Raw genomic sequence first — 21562 nt, 5'->3', positions numbered from 1 at the left:
TAAAAACTACACTGACAAATACCACACTAACATTATTTATAAATGCAATGTGATAACTGCCACGACTTCTATATTGGAGAAACAAGTAGAAAAATGAAAACCAGATTCGAAGAACATAAAAAGTCACCTTCACACGTTTTCGAACACTGCAAGTCGTATAAACACAACATAACTATAGAAAACACTCAAATACTAAATAAAGAAACAAACATAAACAAACGCAAAATTAAAGAAGCCTTACTTATACAACAGCTCAAGCCCAAAATAAACCAGCACAAAGGAACACCTTTATACCTATATTAAAAATATTAAAATAAATAATATAAAATTATACATTCAAACATCTAACACCGCTCTCTACATTCCGACACTCAGTTACACAACTCCTTTCACACATGTGGTCAGCTTTCGGTCAGTTACCTCTTTCTTTCTTTGTGAACCTGATGATGACCGAAGAAGGTCTAAATGTTGTTCGCTCCTCTACGTAAAATATTTTCTCAACACAAACGAGCCGTTTTTACATATATATTCGATCTTTTCTTAGTATTCACATTTCTGTAGTAATAAATAAATATTAATATAATAGGAGATGAGTTTCCACAACGAATATATTTATCCTTTCATTAAATTAAAGTTGCAGGAACCATAGTTTGAAAGTGCCATATACAAACACTTGCTGAATCAGAGCTCCTGGTAAACATTTTGAACTAGCTATATTCTTTGGATTATTTTCAAGTTTCGTTTGAAAGTCTGCAAGCATGTACTGGCATCATATAAAAGTCATTTTGTAGTATTAAAGAGAGACTTTAACATTAACTTGGTAAAGGTGGCATAAAACAGGGGAAACTCTAAAGGTTTGTGTTGTTTTGTTTCTAATTTAGCGCAAAACTACGTGTGGGCTATCTGTTCTAGTCGTCCCTAATTAAGTAGTGTGAGACTAAAAGGAAGGCAGATATTCATCACCACCCACTAACTTTTGGGTTACTTTTTACCAACGAATAGTGGGATTGACTGTTACAGTATAACGTCCCTCATAGCTGAAACAGCGAGTATGTTTAGTGTGACAGGGATTCGAACCCGCAACCCTTGGATTATGAGTTGAGAGCCCTAATTTTAAAGGTAGCTAGAAAATTTATGCCAGACGATTTCTTGTTTTATTTCTTCTGGTAATTAAACAACGTTCTCGTACTTCACTCGAATACACACCGTCATTAACTTCAATTAAATAATCTTAATAATATTTCTCAATTTTTTAAACGACGGGGGGATTTTAAACCTTTAAACCTTTTGTTTACTTTTTGTCACTCTTTGATAGCTGTTGAAATAAGCAACTTGGTGGAAAGGTAACGTATGAACAGCAAAGTTTGGTTTCGTTTGTTTTGAATTTCGCGCAAAGCTATTCGAGGGCTATCTGCGCTAGCCGTCCTCAATTTAGCAGCGTAAGACCAGAGATAAGGCAGCTAGTCATCGCTACTCATCACCAACTCTTGGGATACTCTTTTACCAACGAATAGAGGGATTGACCGTTACATTATAACGCCCCCACGGTTGAAAGCATGTTTGGTCTAACGGAGATTCGAACCCGCTACCCTCAGATAACGAGTCGAGTGCCCCAACCACCTGGCCGTGCCGGGCCGAATAGCAAAGTAATACAACGAATGCATCTTAGCATCTTTAATAAAATAAAAAAACCTGCAAAGCTAACGATAGCTGTACAACGTTATTAAGATAAATATTTCCATTGCTAGTATACTTGCTAATAAATTATACTCAGTACGACTATAAATAAAATGGTATAAACGTGTTACAAAGATATACAAAAGAAACTAACAGCACTCATATATCAAAGTTTTGAATATTGTAATAAAATGCTAAATCTTGTTTACGAGATTGAATTCCATATTTCCTAATAAAATGCATAAATCATATGGACAGTATAAAATTATATGACAGTATAACAAGTCTCAGGCTCTTATTTTTCATTATTTTGATAAAAACCATATTTCATATGTGACTCATTCATGACAGGAATAGTTTTAAAAATTCAGTTTCTATAATCACAGAAACAAACTAAAATGGACTCATTTTAGAAAGTGTGTTTTCTTATAGCAAGCCACAGCCACCTATTTGCTGAGACCACCGAGGGGAATCGAACCAGCTGAGTTTAAGGTTGTGAATCCGTAGATTTACCGTTGTACCAGCGGAGAATTGCTACTGATTAAGAATGCCATTTAAAAACTTAAAGCTAACTTATCGAATACACGAATAATATGTAGTGAATCTAATTTTTCAAATAAATATTAAATATTTATGGTATTGATAAAAGTAGTTGGAGGTGCTATTTGTCAAGTTCTCTAGTCGTGCATAAACACACTATGTTGCCCTTTAAAAAAAAACGATCAGAGAGAAAGTCATAGCAAGTGAACTCAGACTTATCTGAAAATCAATTTAAAAACTGAACTACCAATAATATCTTATAGCGTCGAGAAGAAAACAGCTATAACCCTGGAAGGTATACGGCCTAGGGTGGAAGTGAATTTATTTTGCAATTTTGTCACACATAGCTTTTATATGAAGTCCAAAACAAGTTGATATTACATCTTGAAATTGAAGGGTTTTTGGAGGAAAATACACTAGGGTTCGCAAAAAAATACCATTTTGATGTGTTGAGGAAAATATTGACCAGTGTACTCTTAACGATCTTTGATGCTGGTTAAATAGAATACATAGAATGTATAATTGTGTTTGTTTAACGGCTTCACAGTTTAAGTACATGAACTAATGAAAATAAGAAAACTTATCACACGCGTTCTTCTACATAATTAAATATACAAAATGTGTAATCAAATATGAAAAAAATACGAGTTGATATAAACCTAGGATATTATTGTGTACGTAATCTGTATCGAGTATTAACCAGAAGCTTTATGTATATTCTCGTTTGAAATTAGTACTGAGTAGCTTGAATTTTTATTTGAAATGTTTTCGTTTGTTTGTTTCAACGCATACCTGTACAATAGACTCGGTGATTTTTGTGCTGTAAGCTTATAAAAGTACTGACACAGTGGAAAACTGGAATATTTGTAGTAAATACTACTTTGTTTTGTTTCGAAACGAAATGTTTGTGTTTATGTAATACGTTCTTCCTTTTACTGTATTTCACAAAAATGTACTCTTCAAACAAATTTTAATGTAATATACAAGAGACTAAATTTGCAGATCTGTTCAACGGTGAAAAGTTAATTGAATTTCTGAATGAGTGAAAAACTTACACTGTATAATGGCAACCACATGAAGAAATGGAACTATAAAAATCTTAACAAAAAGGTTTAAATCTCACACTTCAAACGTATTAGTTGATAAAAATAGTAAACATTCACTGTTTGTTTATTTACTTTGAATTTCGCGTAAAGCTGCACAACGACTATTTACTCTAGCCGTCCCAAATTTAGCAGTGTAAAACTAGAGTGAAGAGAGCTGGTCATCACCATCTACCCACAACTCTTGGGCGACTCTTTCACCAATTAATAGTGGGAATGACCGTCACATTATAATGCACCCACAACTAAAAGGGCGATTATGTTTGGTGTGACGGGGATTCGAACCCGCGACCCTCCGACAACAAGTTGTGCACACTAACCGCCTGGTCATGCCGGGTCTGGTATACACTGTCATTAAAGTTTTCTAAACGAAGAAACTTCGATTAGTAAGAAATATAAAAATCACATGTAGGTATAAAAGTATTAAGTTTAAATATAATGGTTAAATAGTTTGGTTAATACTTTGTCTACCACTTTCTGGATTCTGAAATGTATTTTGTTCGAATTCTTTACCCGTTTAACTTGCAATGATGTCAGGGAGTGATAGAAAAATATTCAACAGGAAATATCTTGATTGTCCTCCAGGGATAAATTACTCAAATTCATTTTGGTATTTTTTATTTATCTTTGTTTGTTTGTTGCATTTTCGTGCAAACGTGCTCGAGAGTTATCTGCGATAGCTGTTTCTAATTTTGAGCTGAGGGGAACAAGCTAATCAACGTCAAACACCTTCACCTTTTAGGATATTCTTTACCACCAAATAGTGGGATTGACCCTCACTTTATAATACCATCCATGGCTGAAAAGAGCAAACATGTTCGGAGATGGGTTTCGATCCCGCGGATTGCAGGTCAATGACACATCCACTAGGCCATGTAAATCCTAGTGAGTATATTAACTAATTCTTGATGACGAGAAACCCGCTTGAAATAAAAATGTATCCCAGAACGGCTAGTATGGGTATAAACACTTTTATTGATAAATAGAGAGAACAACGTTTCGACCTTCCTAGGTCATCTTGAGGTTAAGATGACCTAGGAAGGTCTAATACTCATACTAGCCGTTATGAGATACAGTATTAACTGACTGCTTTCCCTCCTTGTATGCACATGGTCTTCCTTATGAACAAGCATAGACCCCTTATGAAAGAGCGATCTCATTGTTTTTGTTATTTTAACGCAAAGTCAGACAATGGGCGGCCTGCGCTCTGTTCACCTAAAATAATCGCATCCTAAATTTTAGTACTGTAAATCCGTGAACTGAATATTTTCAATGTTTAGACAGCTCTAAGACGTTCAATATTAAATTTATGAAACATTTTTGTTTAAATGAATTGTGAGAATGTGAAACTATGTTTTGTGTTTTTGTTTAGTTTTGGATTTCACTTTTTTCGTCCCTCATCAGTCGTCCCGTTTAGCGGTATGTCTGCGGACTTACGACGCTAGAAACCAGGTTTCGTTACCCGTGGTGGACAAAGTACAGATAGCTCAACGTGTAGCTTTGTGCTTAACTACAAAAAAACACCGAAACCCTCATCAGTTACAAAAAATTGAAATTGCTGACCATGAAGTTGCGCAATAAACAAAGATTGTGTTGCTGCTAAAGTTGCTTGAATTAGCTCTGTCCGCTACAAGAAAAAGAAACCAGTGGGTAGTGCGATAATTATGGAAAAGAACATTAACTGTCAATTTAATATTCATTTTCGTGAAAAGCAAAGGTAGGTTAAAGAACTGATCTTCATGTTTGTAATTGGTAACAGCAATGTTTGTCAATGAAACTATTTTGACTTTATTGTGGTATCACAGACCGAGACAAGTAAAACTATAATCATTAGGCCTAAGAATGTCTATCAACGTAAAATGAGTAGCAGAAATTGTCATTTGACATAATATTGGAAGCTCGTTAAAACCATCAAAACTACCAATTTCACGAGAAAATTAATTGTTTTATGATAAACTGAATGAAACAAATGGGGTAAGGTTTAGTATAATTATAAAACTATCATATATAACAAAATATGTTATAATCTAAAACAGGAATTCTCTTTTTTCTTATTATGTATGTTCAGGACTCATCTTAGAGAAAACAAACGCCACTAAATCATTAACGTTTCTTATAAAAACGTGACAAAAATGACCCTCACATGTCATTATTAAGATTAGATTATTTGTTGAAGACTAATTAATTACTTATTTTTGAACGAAGTCAATAATATTACTGAAGTGTTTGGTTTTACTAAATATTGCAGATGCGCAACTCGTGTGATTTAAATAATGTTACTAAGATAATGGACGAATGCGAATCGGCTGAAAATGAAACTGGTGGAAAGCTTTGTGTGGAGGGAAATTGGACTTTGATGTCATTGGGGTCCGATGTATGACTACTGTAGATTCAGGCTTCCTGGTTATAGGTGTTACAATACTATGTTTAGTAGAAGAATTATCTGTTACTGATGGTGAACTTCCAGCAGGAGTTGTGGCCTTTAAGACGTAATTTGGAGTTGAAGTTTTGTAAAGGGGTCGACCTAAAAGAGGTTTCGGCCTCACAGGCTGAAAATGATATTTGTGAAATGCTTTATGAGGAGGCAAAGAAGTATGTGAAGCCAGTTTTATTATACGAGGTTTGGCTGTTACTCTAACTGGCGACTGTGAGAAATGACCACCAGGCAATTCTATCATTTTCGAAATTGGTGAAGGAAGAGAATTATGTAATCCAGAAGTGATAGGTCGTTTGGTCTTGAGAGACCCTACAATTGGTGATGATTTCTTTATTAAATGTTTTTGAGTTTTGGGTATAGTGTGAACACGTCTTACAGATGGAGACGTGGGAGGTCTAGAGGAATGACGTAGTTGAAAATTAAGATTTTTTCTAAGCTTTATAAGTTGAAAATGGAAGTCGTGGAATGCCTCGTGGGATGGCAAACTAGTATGAGGTTTTTTCGAAACTAACTTATTGACATCACTAATTTTCTCTGGTAATGGTAGTTTCGGATCAGTTGTTGACTTTGGTTGTTCTTTAGGAGTACTCTTTGGAATCTGTGGTATAGTTCGAGTGGTTAGGAATGTCGGATATTGAAATATCATTCGTTTTCGATTCGAGATTGGATATACTTTGGGATTTGAAGTAGGTTCTTTTGGAATTAACTTTGGACGAAGTCCTCTTGTTGGATTTGATGGTAAGCGCCTTTCAGGATGTTGTATTCGAACTGGTTGAAAATGGAACTGATGAAAAGCTTTATGAGAAGGGATATGCTTAACCTGGTGCCGATTTCCAACTGCAACTCGCTTTTTTGTTCTGTTAAGGAAAGCTACACTATGTAACTGCGTATCTCCTTCTAAACTTCGATCTCCAATATCAAAGCCAAAACAAACAATACAAACATTGAAAATTGAGATGAATAACAAACACCCGATGATACTTCGCATTGTGGTACCCATTGCTGAAAGAAATAAAAACATTTCTCTTTATTGTATATTTAAATGCTGCCAAATAAAAATGAAATAAAACATGCTGAAAATCAATGATACTGCACATGGTATTCACGTATAACAAAATTAAGCCATTTTAGGCCTCATTAATTGTGTCCAACATTTCAAGCTTTCGATTGTCGTGTTTAAATGTGGACACACATCACATTATTACACTATAGTCATAAGAACTTTTTAATGTGTGTCATTTTTGAAGCTGTACGGTTGTTTTGTTATGAAACACATGCTTCTTGCTGCTCTTATGTATTTTTAATTAATAAATGATATAAATAGTAGTGGTGCGTTAATAAAATGACAAGTGGTCAAGTATACATGTCTGAAATCTGTGTTTGTCAGTTGTGAAGACATGTGCACTTAGGAATTAGCGAGGTTATTCAGAAGGGTTAAAACAGAAAAAAAAAGTTTCAAAATGTTCAAATAACCAATAAAACCTAATAACAAAAATAGTATATTTATATTTTATGTTATCCAGCATATTTATGCATCGTTTTTTGAAACTGCAGTTATTTATTCTCGTAAATGCGTTCAATAAATCCACTAGTAGATATGTCCAGTGAATTTACTGGTACATGTGTCTACTAAGCTAACTGGCATATATGTCCAGTAAGTCCACTGTACATTTTTGTTATGCGGAATAATTTAACTGTAAAAATAGATGCCTAACTCATTACATAAAAAATGGTGTATGCACACGTTATCGAGCAATATAACAGAGTAACTAATTTATTGCTTTAGATGAAACAACTATCCTAATTATAGTTAATTCATAAATATACTTTTGTACTTAACATGACTTAATTTGATCTGTTCAGTACAGTATTGTGTAAAACATGTGCACATAGAAGTATTAATAATTACTGACTGTTCTCTTGTAATGTATTAAGAGTAGGTTAAAGATTTTACGGCTTATGATTGTTGTTGTTATTATTTAATGGACTATCAGTGCTCTGTTTACCAGGGGTAGCTAAACCCGGCGTCCATTATAGTAATAAGTTCCCTGATGTACTCCTGTGCTGCTACACCTTTTGTACTGACTTAGCGATAAATTCAGTTTTCAGAGTCTAATGTTAAATGAAGCATAAAGCCAAGAAAATAATTTTATTTAGTCCAAATATCAAACTATTGTTAAAACATTCACTTAGGTCGTTAGGTTAAAAGTATATAGCAAATACAATTATGAGAAATTATTTTTACAATTTACTGAGGAAACCATAATATTTCCACACTTCATAATTATCATCATGATAGTTTATGAACGTGGCAAGAGTGTGGTATCATGGTTAGAGAAGCTGGTGTTTGTTTATTTCGAAATTTTCTTGCCAACCTATACAAGGGTTATCTGTTAACAGTCGTCATTAATTTTATATTGATCTACTAAAGGAAAACAGTACTAGCGCCTCTTTTCAGCCCTTTTTAGGCCGAAAAATAGAATCTGATAATCACTCTTACAGCGCACCAATGGCTACAGTTTTATAGCAACAGGTCAACAGATTAACAGACTAATCACAATAGCCACTGGGATACGACCAATCTGTCTGAAACTTACAGACTGTACCAAATTCTGTATATTGTTTTCAAAGTGTGTGTCTAAGAATATTTCTACTCATAATAAAGTAGTTTGATAAGTTCGAATTGTTTTACTTATACCTTGGTTCAGAATTACGTTTTCGAGCCAGTATTCCTGTATCTCGCTTCATTCGGTTTTTTTTTTCATAAGTATTTTGTGACATACAGCAATGCAAAGGGTAACCTAACGCTAGTTTTCCCGAGTTAACTTGGATTTTAATTATTACCTCTAAGTTGATTCCTGAATAGAACACGGTTTACTAGCTTACAAGAGTGGTCGATGTACAAGTTTCGCGAACCAATCTTCATAAGTTCATTCGTTACTGAAACAGTAAAAACGCACACGAATGAACTTTTGTCTAAAGCATTATGAAAGAACGAATGAATGGAACAAAGACCAAGGAATAGAACGAGCACTGAATTAATTAGGTTAGCCTATTTTTGATTAAATTCAACGCTTTACTGTTATGAAGGGAAACCAGTTTGATTTATTTGACGTGAAGTGTAAACTTACAACACGAATCCACAATTCTAAACACGATTCTAGTTAGATAATAAGGAGATAAACCGAGAAAATTACCCGGAAAAATTGACTTCGATATTATTTTTATGCTCGTTATATGACCAAATTTCACACTGAATTTCATTTTTCAAGAGGTGCGTTCTTTGGACCTAAGTGTGTACTGTGTTAGATTACTCAGCCATCCTGTATTTAATACAAAAGACCAAACTTTGTAAATATGAAACGTTACGTGGCACAATGTGGTCAGACAAACATGATTCGTAGTTGTATAATTATTTTTAAATGAATCGTGTAATAAGTTTTTAGTTATTTTCTATGTTATTTTAATATTAAGCCAGATACTTAGGGCACCCGACGCGCAATCTGAGAGTCTCGGGTTCGAATCCCTGTCCAAACAAACATGCTCTCCCTTTCAGAAGTGGGAAAAATACAATGTTATGGTCATTCACACTATTAGTTGGTACAGATTAGCCTAAGAGTTGGGAGAGGTTGTGATGAGTAACTGCCTTCCTTCCAGTCTTTCACTGCTAAATTATGGACGACTAGCGCAGATAGCCCTTGTTTAGTTTTGCGCGAAATTCAAAATAAACAAATTTAATATTATTCATAACCATTCATTTTCATGATGTTTACATTTATATTGGTAGTCAGAAACGGAACTATGGTCAGATCTTGGTTTCTTATTATGTTTATAGCTATAAAATTGCAGTGATTTGAATTTTCGAGTCAGTTTGTGAGAATGGCTGGAGCAAAATATATATATTAGTATTCAAGTATTTGGGTACAGATAATTAAACGAAATGGTCTTGACTTACTGGCCTACAGATTAGTCTATTGTCTTAGTTTGTAATTTCTCGGAAAGGGGCCGAGTATTATGTTGTCTGTCAGTTAGTTGACACTAAAATGACATCTCATCAAGGACGCTTAACGTTATAAGTTGTACTTTCGTAATGTCAATGAAACGTGGGTATGTTGTAAATCGCGAAAATAATTATGCACTGTGTAGGCTACAACACAGCATGACATAAGAACTTCAAAGGCAATAAATAAAAATATTTTGGTTTTATTTTGAAACAGAACATTTTCGGGGATCTACGGAAATACATCTAGTATTATATATGTAATTAGTAATTAGTAATATTTTAGTTAATACAGGTATACCGCCGATTTTCCGAAAATTGATGGTCCGGCACCTCTTTTAATCTGGACAAAATTACGAGAGCGCACTTGAAGTTTCCGCTACCGCCAAACTAGTTCACTAGGCAGCCACAGATGGCACTGCATGTAGCATGCGCTCTTTCTTACTGACGATAGAGGACTTAAGGTTTGTTTGTTTGTTTGTTTTGGAATTTCGCACAAAGCTACTCGAGGGCTATCTGTGCTAGCCGTCCCTAATTTAGCAGTGTAAGACTAGAGGGAAGGCAGCTAGTCATCACCACCCACCGCCAACTCTTGGGCTACTCTTTTACCAACGAAAAGTGGGATTGACCGTCACATTATAACGCCCCCACGGCTGGGAGGGCGAGCATGTTTTGGCGCGACTCGGGCGCGAACCCGCGACCCTCAGATTACGAAGTGCACGCCTTAACGAGCTAGGCCATGCCAGGCCCATGAGGACTTAAGGTATCAAAGGGGAAACATTTGTTCATGAGTTGCTTGAGTATGCAACAAGTTTCACGGAAATTGCTGGCTAGGGTATAGCAAGTAAGCTTAATCATGTTGTTTTTTTGTTTTTGAATTTCGCGCGAAGCTACTCGAGGGCTATTGGCGCTAGCCGCCCCTAATTTAGCAGTATAAGACGAGAGGGAAGGCAGCTAGTTATCACCACCCACCACCAACTCTTGGGCTACTCTTTTACCAACGAATAGTGGGATTGACCGTCACATTATAACGCCCCCACGGCTGAAAGGGCGATCATGTTTGGTGCGACCGGGATTCGAACCCGCGACCCTCAGATTACGAGTCGAACGCCTTAACCCACCTGGCCGTGACAGGCGCAAGCTTAATGAAGAAAGACTGACTGAGTGGATGAAACACCTGTTGTTCATCATTATACTGACTCTGAAATTATGGATATTGCTCTGACTCCTATTAAAAACAATGAAGTGATGAAGACGACAGTAATGAAGGTAAAACAGATGCAGCTGAAAGACTTACTATAGACAAGGTAATTGAGTTAACGGATGAATTAAGCAGTGGGCTAGAGCAACAACGTGTCTTGATGACAGAAAAAGAGATAATGACTCTTTATTTGCTGTATGAAAGATTACAAAGAGAAAGGACCCGGCATGGCCAGGTGGGTTAGGGCGCTCGTAATTTGAGGGTCGCGGGTTTGAATTCCCGTTACACCAAACATACTCGCTCTTTCAGCCGTCGGGGCGTTATAATGTGACGGTCAATCTCACTATTCGTTGGTGAAAGAGTAGCCCAAGAGTTGGCGGTGGGTGATGATGACTAGCTGCCTTCCCTCTAGTTTACACTGCTAAATTAGGGACGGCTAGCATAGATAGCTCTGGTGTAGCTTTGCACGAAATTCAAAAACAAAACAAACAGAGAGAAAAGTCGAAGCACATAAAACAATTTCGCTTCGATAAAATGTTTAAAAACACTGCCAAAAAGAACATGTTTCAGAGCAGTAGGCCTATTTCCAATAATTCTGTGGCTTCAACTTCAAGTATCCGGGATGTTCCCCATGAAACATCACAAATCCATGATGAAACAGTTAACTATAAAACAGGCAGTAATATTGACACCTCTCATCTTCCAGACCTTTGTGATTAGCTCTACAATTCCATTGAAATTATAAAATTTGCCACTTTGGAAGCGGTACTAATGCAACATTCTTTGAAAGTATAGTAATTAATAAATCTTTTTCAATTACACCTGCACTAATGTATTTCATTAATCATTTAATTTGCATTTAATATTTGTTTTATTTAAGTTTATAGCATGGGTCAGAGGTGTATTGTTGTATTATTATTACGTGACCTCTGTTGGTCCGGCAAGGTTCTGGGACTAAGGGTGTCGGAAAATCAGTGGTGTATCTGTAATGTTCTACTTTCAATAAAGTGTCTCTAGATGAGTGAATTCCAAGCCGATAACCCCTAGAGATTGAGCGGTAAGTATAATATAACACCAGAATTCGGGTTGCGATACTCTTTGTGGTTACAGCACAGATAAACCATTGCGTAGCTATGCACTTAACAACAAAACAAAGAAATCGAAACCGACTCAATTGGCTATTTGTCGACCTATAAAGTTTGTTCGAATGAGAATTTTCATGGTATAAGAATTGTTTTTTTGTTTAGAGAAAAGACGCATTTGACTATCTGCTCTGTCCACCGTGAGGAATCGAATCCCGTATCTTAGCGTTATAAATTGGTAAACTCAGCGCTTTCCCATAGGTAAACCCCAGAAAGAAACGTGATCTTATGCTTAATAGTCTGTACTGAGTAGCAACTGCAGATTTTGCTTGTTTCTCAAGGAAAAGATGAAATAATTAATTTTCATGGACGACAGCTAATAATAAAAGGTAAAGTCGTAGAATAATGTGGTAATCTGCTAAAATCACAAGCTTTACGAGTGAAGATTGTTAATTATACAAAATGAAGAAAGTTATTATTAAATAAATTAAACAAGTGTAAATCCAATTAATAAAATAATATCTGAAAGAGAAATACTAAGAAATAAAAGTTACATAATACTATAATATAACTTTTATTAGGTAAGTAGTTTTTGGTTTTTTTAAATTTTGCGCAAATCTACACGAGGGCTATTTGCGCTAGTTGTTCCTAATTTAGCAGTGTAAGACCAGAGGGAAGACAGCTAATCATCACCACCCACCCCTAATTCTTGGGTTACTCTTTTACCAACGAATAGTGGGATTGTATATGATAATATGTCTTCTGAAAAGAACATTATTTATTATCATAACTACATAAAACTTTCTTTTCTTTATCTCTATTTGGCATAAACGTTATCCCTTACCCCTTAAAAAGGAATGCTGAGAAGATTGTCTGTTTGTATAGAAAAGACCCACTACATAGCAAGTAATCGTATTTTTATTTAATAAATTAAAATCCTTAAGATGTGTAAATTTCCTAATAGATTAACATATTTTAATGTTTAAAACGTTATCAAAAATAGGTGTGCAAGTATTTGTATTTTATCCTTTGTATTGTATTTCACCATCAATGCTTCAATAATTATAATTTTAAGTCAGACATCTGTCGATTAGTAAATAAGATATCAAGATTAGTTTACAGATACAATGCCGATCTGGATTGATAATTAGGCTCGCAGTTTTTGGTGGTGGATTCGAATACCATTTCAAACCGTAATTTCAAGATCAATCCCATTATTCGATTAGAGTAGCCCAAGAGTTAGCGGTGGGTGGTGATGACTAAATGCCTTCCTTCTATCTTTGTCCGGCATGGACAGGTGGTTAAGGCACTCCACTCGTAATATGAGGGTCGTGGGCTCGAATCCCCATCGCACCAAACATGCTTGTCCTTTCAGCCTGGGGGGCATTATAGTGTGACGTGCAATCCCACTATTCGTTGGTAAAAGGGTAGCCTAGAGTTGGCGATGGGTGGTGATGATTAGCTGTCTTCCATATAGCCTTATACTGCTAAATTAGGGATGGCTCAAGAAGATAGCCCTCGAGTAGCTTTACGCGAAATTAAAAAAAGCAAACAAACAAATTCCTTCTAGTTTTTCGCTTCAAAATTAGCGACAGCCAGATAATCCCGAAGTAAATTTACGCGAAATTCAAAACAAACTACCTGAAAACTCTTAGGCCTACGTTGATCCTGAACCTCCTTGGTCCAAAACATTGGCCTAATCCTGATGAAGGTGATGTTACTGTCTGTTTGTTTGTTTTTGAATTGCGCACAAAGCTACTCGAGGGCTATCTGTGCTAGTCGTCCCTAATTTAGCAATGTAAGACTAGAGGGAAGGCAGCTAGTCATCACCACTCACCGCCAACTCTTGGACTATTCTTTTACCAACGAATAGTGGGATTGACCGTTACATTATAACGCCCCAAGGCTGAAAGGGCGAGCATGTTTGGCGCGACGAAGATACGAACCCACGACTATCAGATTACGATTCGCACGCCTTAACACGTTTGGCCACGCCAGGCCTGATGCTACTGTCAATCAACCAAACTGTGTTATGTATCTCAATAGAAACTTACTTTTATTCACCCAAAATGTATCATGCATTTCCATAAATCTATACTACTATTCAACGAAAGTAGTTTTGTATCTGATTTTCAGTAAACTAAAGTGTGATATGTGTCTAACTAAAAACTTATATGAACCAACTAATGTGCGTTATACACCTCGAAAAATTCCTAATGACAACTTGCTAAAAGGTGTTTTTATATCAGTGTAGCATGGCCAATCGCGTAAGGCGTGTGACTCGTAATTCGAGGATCGCGGGTTCGCGCCCGCGTCGCGCTAAACATGCTCGCCCTCCCAGCCTTGGGGGCGTATAATGTGACGGTCAATCCCACTATTCGTTGGTAAAAGAGTAGCCCAAGAGTTGGCGGTGGGTGGTGATGACTAGCTGCCTTCCCTCTAGTCTTACACTGCTAAATTAGGTACGGCTAGCACAGATAGCCCTCGAGTGGCTTTGTGCGAAATTCCAAAACAAACAAACAATATCAGTGTAAATTTACGAAGTGTATTGTGTATCTCTGTAAAATCAAATAATTAGTTTAATCACAAAAGGAGTGTTTACGGTTGTAATAAAAACTTATCTTTTAAGGTAGTTTGAAAGAGTTGGTAAATTGGTACATTCAGTTTGTATACTTTTTAAAATATATTTGTACATGTTAAAGGTAATATAACTTTTATTCTAATTAAACACAACTTAAAAAATATGTTTTAAATGGAAAGTATAAAAACAAAACTCGCTTAAATTTGTAATTGTTATCCATGTTATAACTTGTAATGCCCTCTAGTATCCTGAATTAGAAAAAAAATTAAATATAACTTGTAATTCTCAGTAAATGTAATAACTGGGAAAAACGTACAAAACTTATGAAAAATTAATCAACGTTTAAATCTGAGTGAAATAAAAAAAGTATTTTACGGTTAGGTGATCGTTTTTAGTTTAGCTGTTATGGCAAACGTTTTCAGTGGTCTGAATTTATTACCTTGACTAAATTTTGTAAGACTTGTACCTTAAGGTCTAGTGATTAACACAAAAACTGCTAAGTCGTAATTTGCATATTAGATTTCTCATTAGAGCATAACACTAAGCAAAGCGTTATACACACATATTTGTTATCATTTTATTATGAAAAGCCCTCTCGTACTTAGCGCTAAGTCTAAATACATGCTGAATGTCTGTTATCTATACTCAAAGCGGGCAGAGCACAAATAGCCCACTGTGTAGCTTTGTGCTTTGTACAAACGTGAGAAAGTCGTACGATTGTGACAGATATATTCATTGATTATTATAAGTAGGCGTCACATTTATGTTTAAGAGCGAAACGTTTTGAAAAAGCGTTACTAGCATGCTCATGTTTCGGCAAATATAATAGTATTGTCTTCTGTTATAAATTTATGTACTTACAAATGTAATTCCCAGAGTTTGATTCCCGCAGTGGAAACAGCAGATATCTCAACGTGGCTTATTCCTAAAACAAGTAAACAGATCCAAGTTCGATTCTTTTTACTCTCGTGAAATCGCTAACTTTTTTAAAACAAGAAAATGAAGTGAACATGAATTGGAAATTTAAGTTCTAGTATCCCTATTTCTGCACAGTTTATAAAAAGCATTCTTCTAAAATTATACCAAAATTGAATTAAACAGGGTATATATTGGGCTTTATAAGGTAACTGCTTGTTGAGTGTTAACGATTTGGGCGAAATTATTTCATCAGACCAGTTCTGTAAGTGAAGTTAACTCTCTTTTTGCTTGTAAATTTATCTAGTGATTAGCAAATTGATTTGGTATCCGAAATTTAGCAGATAATTTCATGTGATACAAACATCGGCGTACAAATTATGCTTAATCAGAGAAACTTATTGGTGAAAGGTGAATATAATCAAAACGGACTTTTCTTTTCAACGCAAATACATTTCATTTGTTTGTTTATAGTTAATCACAATGCCACTCAAAGTACGTGTTATATGCTCTGCTCATCACAGTTATCGAAACCCGATTTCTAGCGTTGTATTTGTTTGTTTAAATTTCGCGCAAAGCTACACGAGGGCATCTGCGCTGGCTGTCCCTAATTTAGCAGTGTAAGATTAGAGGGAAGGTCGAGAGTCATCACCACTCACCGCCAACTCTGGAGCTGCTCTTTTACCAATGAATAGTGGGATCGACTGTACATTATAACGCCACCACGGCTTTAAGGGCGAACATGTTTGATGCGACAGGGATTCAAACCCGCCACCCTCAGATTACAAGTCGAACTCCTTTACCACCTGGCCATGCCGGGTCTAGCGTTGTAAGTCCGCACACATACCGCTATATCTCTAGGGGTCAGTAACTTTATACTTTGGTACCTTTTGTGGCAGTAAAAGCTACTTAATTCAAAAGTTTATGTTTCTGTAATTTTGAAACTTTCAGCATTCCACCAGTTTTCGGTTAATTTTAATAATACCTCAATATAGGAGTGAAAACAATGCCGTTTCGTTTTACCATGCCTACCGAATAACATGCTTTAAATTATTAATATCATTCAAAGTTGACATAGAGAAGTTTCTAATTATTCTTGGAGAAAATATTGTTGGTATAAGACCACAACAAATGCACAAAGAAAATTGACCAAAAATTTGTTCTCCGACAAATACTTGTACTTACCTTTTTAATGAACAGCAGCGTAATGTCACTCTTGTGAAGGTGAAACAGTTTAAATTGTAACTAGCAAGTTCTAGAGCCTATAGTCCTATTTTATACCTTTTAAAGGATGAGCGAAGTCACGACATCGTGTTATTTCTTCCAGAGAAATTCTGAAACGTCTCTGGGTTGTACCTCGAATCTTCAAGGACTAATATCATCGTGACAAACAAACAATTTGATTCTGTAATACATATTCATGACTTCGAGGTTTATCATCCAGTTTCCAAGGAAATACCCAGTTTTTAGTTGTCTCTAATGTTCTGCAAAAGCCTTTTAGTCGTGATTATGAAATTCCAGAAGAACATCTTGACCTACGAGGTCTGTTCAAAAAATACGCGGACTGTTTGAATTGCGCGGCTCCAGTTGGTTCCAGGGGAATCCGTTTGGTGTCGCTAGGTTTGCACAGATAAGCTGATTACCACGCCATTTCCCGATTGCAGATATCTTCATTTGTGTATTAGCTACGCAGTTTTAAGTGAAGTGCGATTTTTTCGTTTGGAGGATTTCAGAATAAATGACCTGAAGGAGCAACGACTTGCTGTGAAATTTTGTGTTAAACTTGGAAAATCTGCGACTGAAACTTTTGCTATGCTTAACACGGCTTACGGTGATGTTGCTATGAAGCGTACGGCATGTTTCAAGTGGCATGAACGTTTTAAAGATGGTCGACAGTCCATTGAAGATGATGAGCGTCCTGGACGTCCTTCCACGTCAACGGACGACCCACACGTCGACAAAATCAACACACTGGTGCGAGCAAATCGACGTCTGACTGTCAGGGAGCTTGCTGAAGACTGTGGGATATCAGTTGGATCTTGTTACGAGATTTTGACCGAAAGATTGAAGATGCACCGCGTTGCTGCGAAATTCAGCCCTCAGAACTCGTGAGTTTTTGGCCAAACACACGATCACTGTTCTTCCCCACCTCCCTACTCACCTGACCTTGCTCCTTGCGATTTTTCTTGTTCCCCAAACTCAAAAGACCCTTGAAAGGAAAAAGATTTGAGACGATTCCCGAGATTAAGGCAAATGCGACGAAGGAGCTGGAGGACATTACAAAAGAAGCGTACCAGGACTGTTTCAACAAGTGGAAACACCGTTGGGATAAGTGTGTGCGTTGGGGAGGAGAGTACTTTGAAGGGGTCCCAGACCTGTAACTTCTAAATAAAGTACATTTTGTTTTATGATGTCAATCCGCGTATTTTTTGAACAGCCCTCGTATTATTTCATCTCTATAGATTGATGTCACAACAAGAAGTTCCAGAAGACTTTCTTAACCTATTATTATAGATATTATTCCATCTTTATAGATTGGTGTCACAACAAGAAGTTCCAGAAGACCTTCTTGACCTATTATTATAAACATTATTCCATCTTTATAGAATGCTGTTACATCAACAACAAAATAAAACATTTTTTTTTTTAAATTTTGAAAGGATGCTGATCTATACGTATGGATAACAATACAAAGTACACGTATATGATTATCCGCCGGTATTAAAAGAGTTAAAAGAATAATAAGTTAATAGATTTTAGTAAAATGAATGGAATAATACACGATTAGTGTTGTTTTCTGGTATTCGTTATTTTAAACATGGTAGTCACCCTACGCAACACAAGGACTAAATGTCCAGTTCAGAGTACCTGATGTTCTGGCGTAGAATTTCCGAAACTGCAAAACGTTTTCAGTGGTATGTCATCGTTCGAACTTCGAACCATCCAATCCAAAACCAGGCATGGTAATCACTAGGTTTCGCTAGGCCTTTTTATTTTATGTTACTGCAGATGGAAGAAGTAACAACGTCAAAACATTAAGAGTCCAAATTGTCCCCTGCTTCTTTTTTCTTGTTTAACTTTTCCATGTTTATATCGCACTTTTATAGGGTTTCTCTTTGTATATGTCTTGGCTTTCTTGGAACGTTTATAATATTTCGATAACATATCACAAATTTTTGTTTGGATTCTTATTTTATTACATCAATGAAAATAGGTTTTGGCCCAAACTAAGTTTCGACCATTAGCTGTCAAAGCGCTCAACATAGACGAAACGTTTTTGACCGGTACACTATTCTTTTCTTTTAAATATTCCTTCTGCCATTGGGCCCTTGAATTAGTAGTTTAAGCCTAGTGATATTGGAGAACAATTCACCATTGAAATTATCAAAGAAATAATGATAAAAATATTAACACACGCGTAACAATCTTCAAACCATCAACATTCCGTATTTCAGGTTATATTTACTAATGGAAATTTCACTTTGTCCCAGTTCTCCTTTCTTTATTATGTTTTAATTCTTTTTTTTTAACAAAGGTAGGATAAAAAAAACACAAAACACTTTTGGATTATTTCTCTTACTCCGAAATATATATGAAGAAACTGCTTTCCTTGAACACCATGAAAAAGTGTACACAACTTTCCACAAACGTAAGAACAGTGGCATTCCATCGTTTGGCACAGCTTTGGCAATACTCGATATTTGGTCAATAGTTCCCCACTGTCTGTAGAAACACTGTACTTAATCTCTTCTTTTAAGTTGGCTGGAGTCACAACCTTGTTTCTAATTTTCATTGTATAGTAGGTCTTTTCCTGCGTATCATAGACAATACTTTATTCTGGAGGGAGTGATCACGTGGAATTAGTTAGTGACTATAAGATGTGTCATCTTTCTCGGTGATAATAAAAAACCCTATCTTTTTGTTTGAAGTTAAGCCCGAAGCAACACAATGGACTATCTGTGCTCTGCCCACCAAGGGTATTAATATCCGGATTATAACGTTGTAAGTCCGAAGACATGCTGATAGAGGGCAAACTCTGACTTACTACGTCAACTAGGTCAGGAACTTTTTGACACCCATACAGCAGTCTTCATGCGTTTTTATAGGTTCGCAAGAAAGGTAAACGCGAGAGGCTTATTGCAACCAAGACAGTTTTTAATAACGGCTCAAACGATCTTTTACTTATTTATAACAATGGATAATACGTAGAATAGAAATAGGTTGATATATTACATCAAAAACAAATAAATCTCTAACGTCACTCCCTTCATAAGAAGCGAAGGAAGAACTTTTAATTTATTTATTCAGCTACACAGGTTTTCACGCTTTATAATTCCTCACCCAGTATCACACGTCAATTCTAGGAATTATTAATTAAGACATTTTTGTTCATTTGTGTTGTTTTGAATTAAGCACAAAGCTACACAATGGACTATCTCTATTCTGCCTACCACGGATATTGAAACACGGTTTTTAGCGTTGTAAGTCCGCTGACAAACAGCTGAGCCACTAGGGGCGCTCCTGTTTGATTTTTGTTTGTTTTGGAATTTCGCACTAAGCTACTCGAGGGCTATCTGTGCTAGCCGTCCCTAATTTTGCAGTGTAAGACTAGAGGGAAGGGAGCTAGTCATCACCACCCACCGCCAACTCTTGGGCTACTCTTTTACCAACGAATAGTGGGATTGACCGTCACATTATAACGCCCCCACGGCTGGGAGGGCGAGCATGTTTGGCGCGACGCGGGCGCGAACCCGCGACCCTCGTATTACGAGTCGCACGCCTTACGCGCTAGGCCATGCCAGGCCCCTCCTGTTTGAACTTTTGAGAATTTTGCGAAATGTTTTTGCACATTACATTTTGTGATATTTCTGATCCTAAAATTTAATGTCACTACACAAACAAACATTTAAGCCTGTAATACTGTATTTTTAATGTAAATAACATAATACGGTTATTATTATTATTATTTGGTTGAAAGGAACAAACAATGCGGAGATAAACAATCACACCACACTTTATTTTTAAATTAATAACAGCACGTGAGAGTGGCATTAAAAATGCCATTTAATTTATGGGATTTGGAGAACATTATTCAGTAATGTTAGAAATAATTGAAATATTGATACTTGATATTTACCACAATTTTTAAAATAACAACGAGTGCTGACAGCATTCTAACAGGAAATTTGAAAACTAACAATAAACAAATCGTTGAACTACATGATAGACTATACGTTCCAATTTTAGTATCAGATATCATAAGAGAAAAACGTTAATACTAAAACAGAGTTGGGACATGACATGAGGAGTAATATATAGCTATCCAGAATTGTAATAATTCTACAGCGTCTACTGATTTATTGTTCTAAACTTTTGTAACCAATAGACGTGCGTGAATAACTGAAAATAATAACGAAAAAGTTACTTAGAACAGTTTGTTCTATTATCCTCAGTTACGAGAATAATAATAATAATAATAACGAAAAAGTTACTTAGAACAGTTTGTTCTATTATCCTCAGTTACGACATAATGACAATGCAAAGATTAACTGCTTCGAAATGAAGTTATTAAGGTAATTTTAACACATTTCTTTGCATTTAAACTTTTATATGAATAGTATAAAATCGTTTATTCTTCAAGTACAATAAACAGATAATCGTATAACAATAGAATACAATTTCAGTTACAAAATAATAAGTAATAGGGCTTTGCAGGATACATCATAAATGTAAAGTTTCCTCGCTTCTTCTCGCCCCTCCAACCTACCAGCACAGAAACAATGATAGTAGAGATTTCCACGTTGAAAAAAAAATCTATTTAAAATGACTACTTGCACATTATTACGTCTGTGGTTATAGAGTGTTATATGGATGAAGATTGGTGTCAACAAATCCATTTCTTCTATTTATTTTCTTGAGTTCTATCACTTCTGGTCCAACGTGCACATCTGACTGCCTCCCACGTTCAAACGTGCTATCGTATGTTTATATCTGGGTCATGGTAAAAAGGGCGAATGGAGATTTAT

General features: G+C 35.9%; 1 protein-coding gene across 3 annotated transcripts; it reads right to left on the bottom strand.

Annotated features, from left to right (window-relative positions):
* Positions 1–283: 283 nt before the first annotated feature.
* On the bottom strand, positions 284–16809 carry LOC143234168 (uncharacterized). Of its 3 annotated transcripts, XM_076471298.1 has the most exons (3): positions 16722–16809; positions 15483–15546; positions 284–6759 (listed from the first exon to the last, which is right to left on the bottom strand). In XM_076471298.1, exon 3 carries the CDS (start codon positions 6755–6757, stop codon positions 5600–5602), a length of 1158 nt encoding a protein of 385 aa, XP_076327413.1. In that variant the 5' UTR covers positions 6758–6759; positions 15483–15546; positions 16722–16809; the 3' UTR covers positions 284–5599. The 3 variants fall into 3 exon arrangements, with proteins under 3 accessions (XP_076327413.1, XP_076327414.1, XP_076327415.1); XM_076471299.1 differs by lacking the exon at positions 15483–15546 and having other exon boundaries at positions 16722–16777; XM_076471300.1 differs by lacking the exons at positions 15483–15546; positions 16722–16809 and adding an exon at positions 13682–13823.
* Positions 16810–21562: the final 4753 nt, after the last annotated feature.

This window comes from Tachypleus tridentatus, chromosome 12, assembly GCF_004210375.1.
Source record: "Tachypleus tridentatus isolate NWPU-2018 chromosome 12, ASM421037v1, whole genome shotgun sequence".
Taxonomy (NCBI): domain Eukaryota; kingdom Metazoa; phylum Arthropoda; class Merostomata; order Xiphosura; family Limulidae; genus Tachypleus; species Tachypleus tridentatus.
The sequence above is the reverse complement of the archived record's forward strand: the minus strand, read 5'-3'. Positions and strand labels throughout refer to the sequence as shown.

Excerpts from the sequence above, each read along its gene's own strand:
- LOC143234168 (XM_076471298.1), bottom strand. The coding sequence starts at position 6,757 with ATGGGTACCACAATGCGAAGTATCATCGGGTGTTTGTTATTCATCTCA.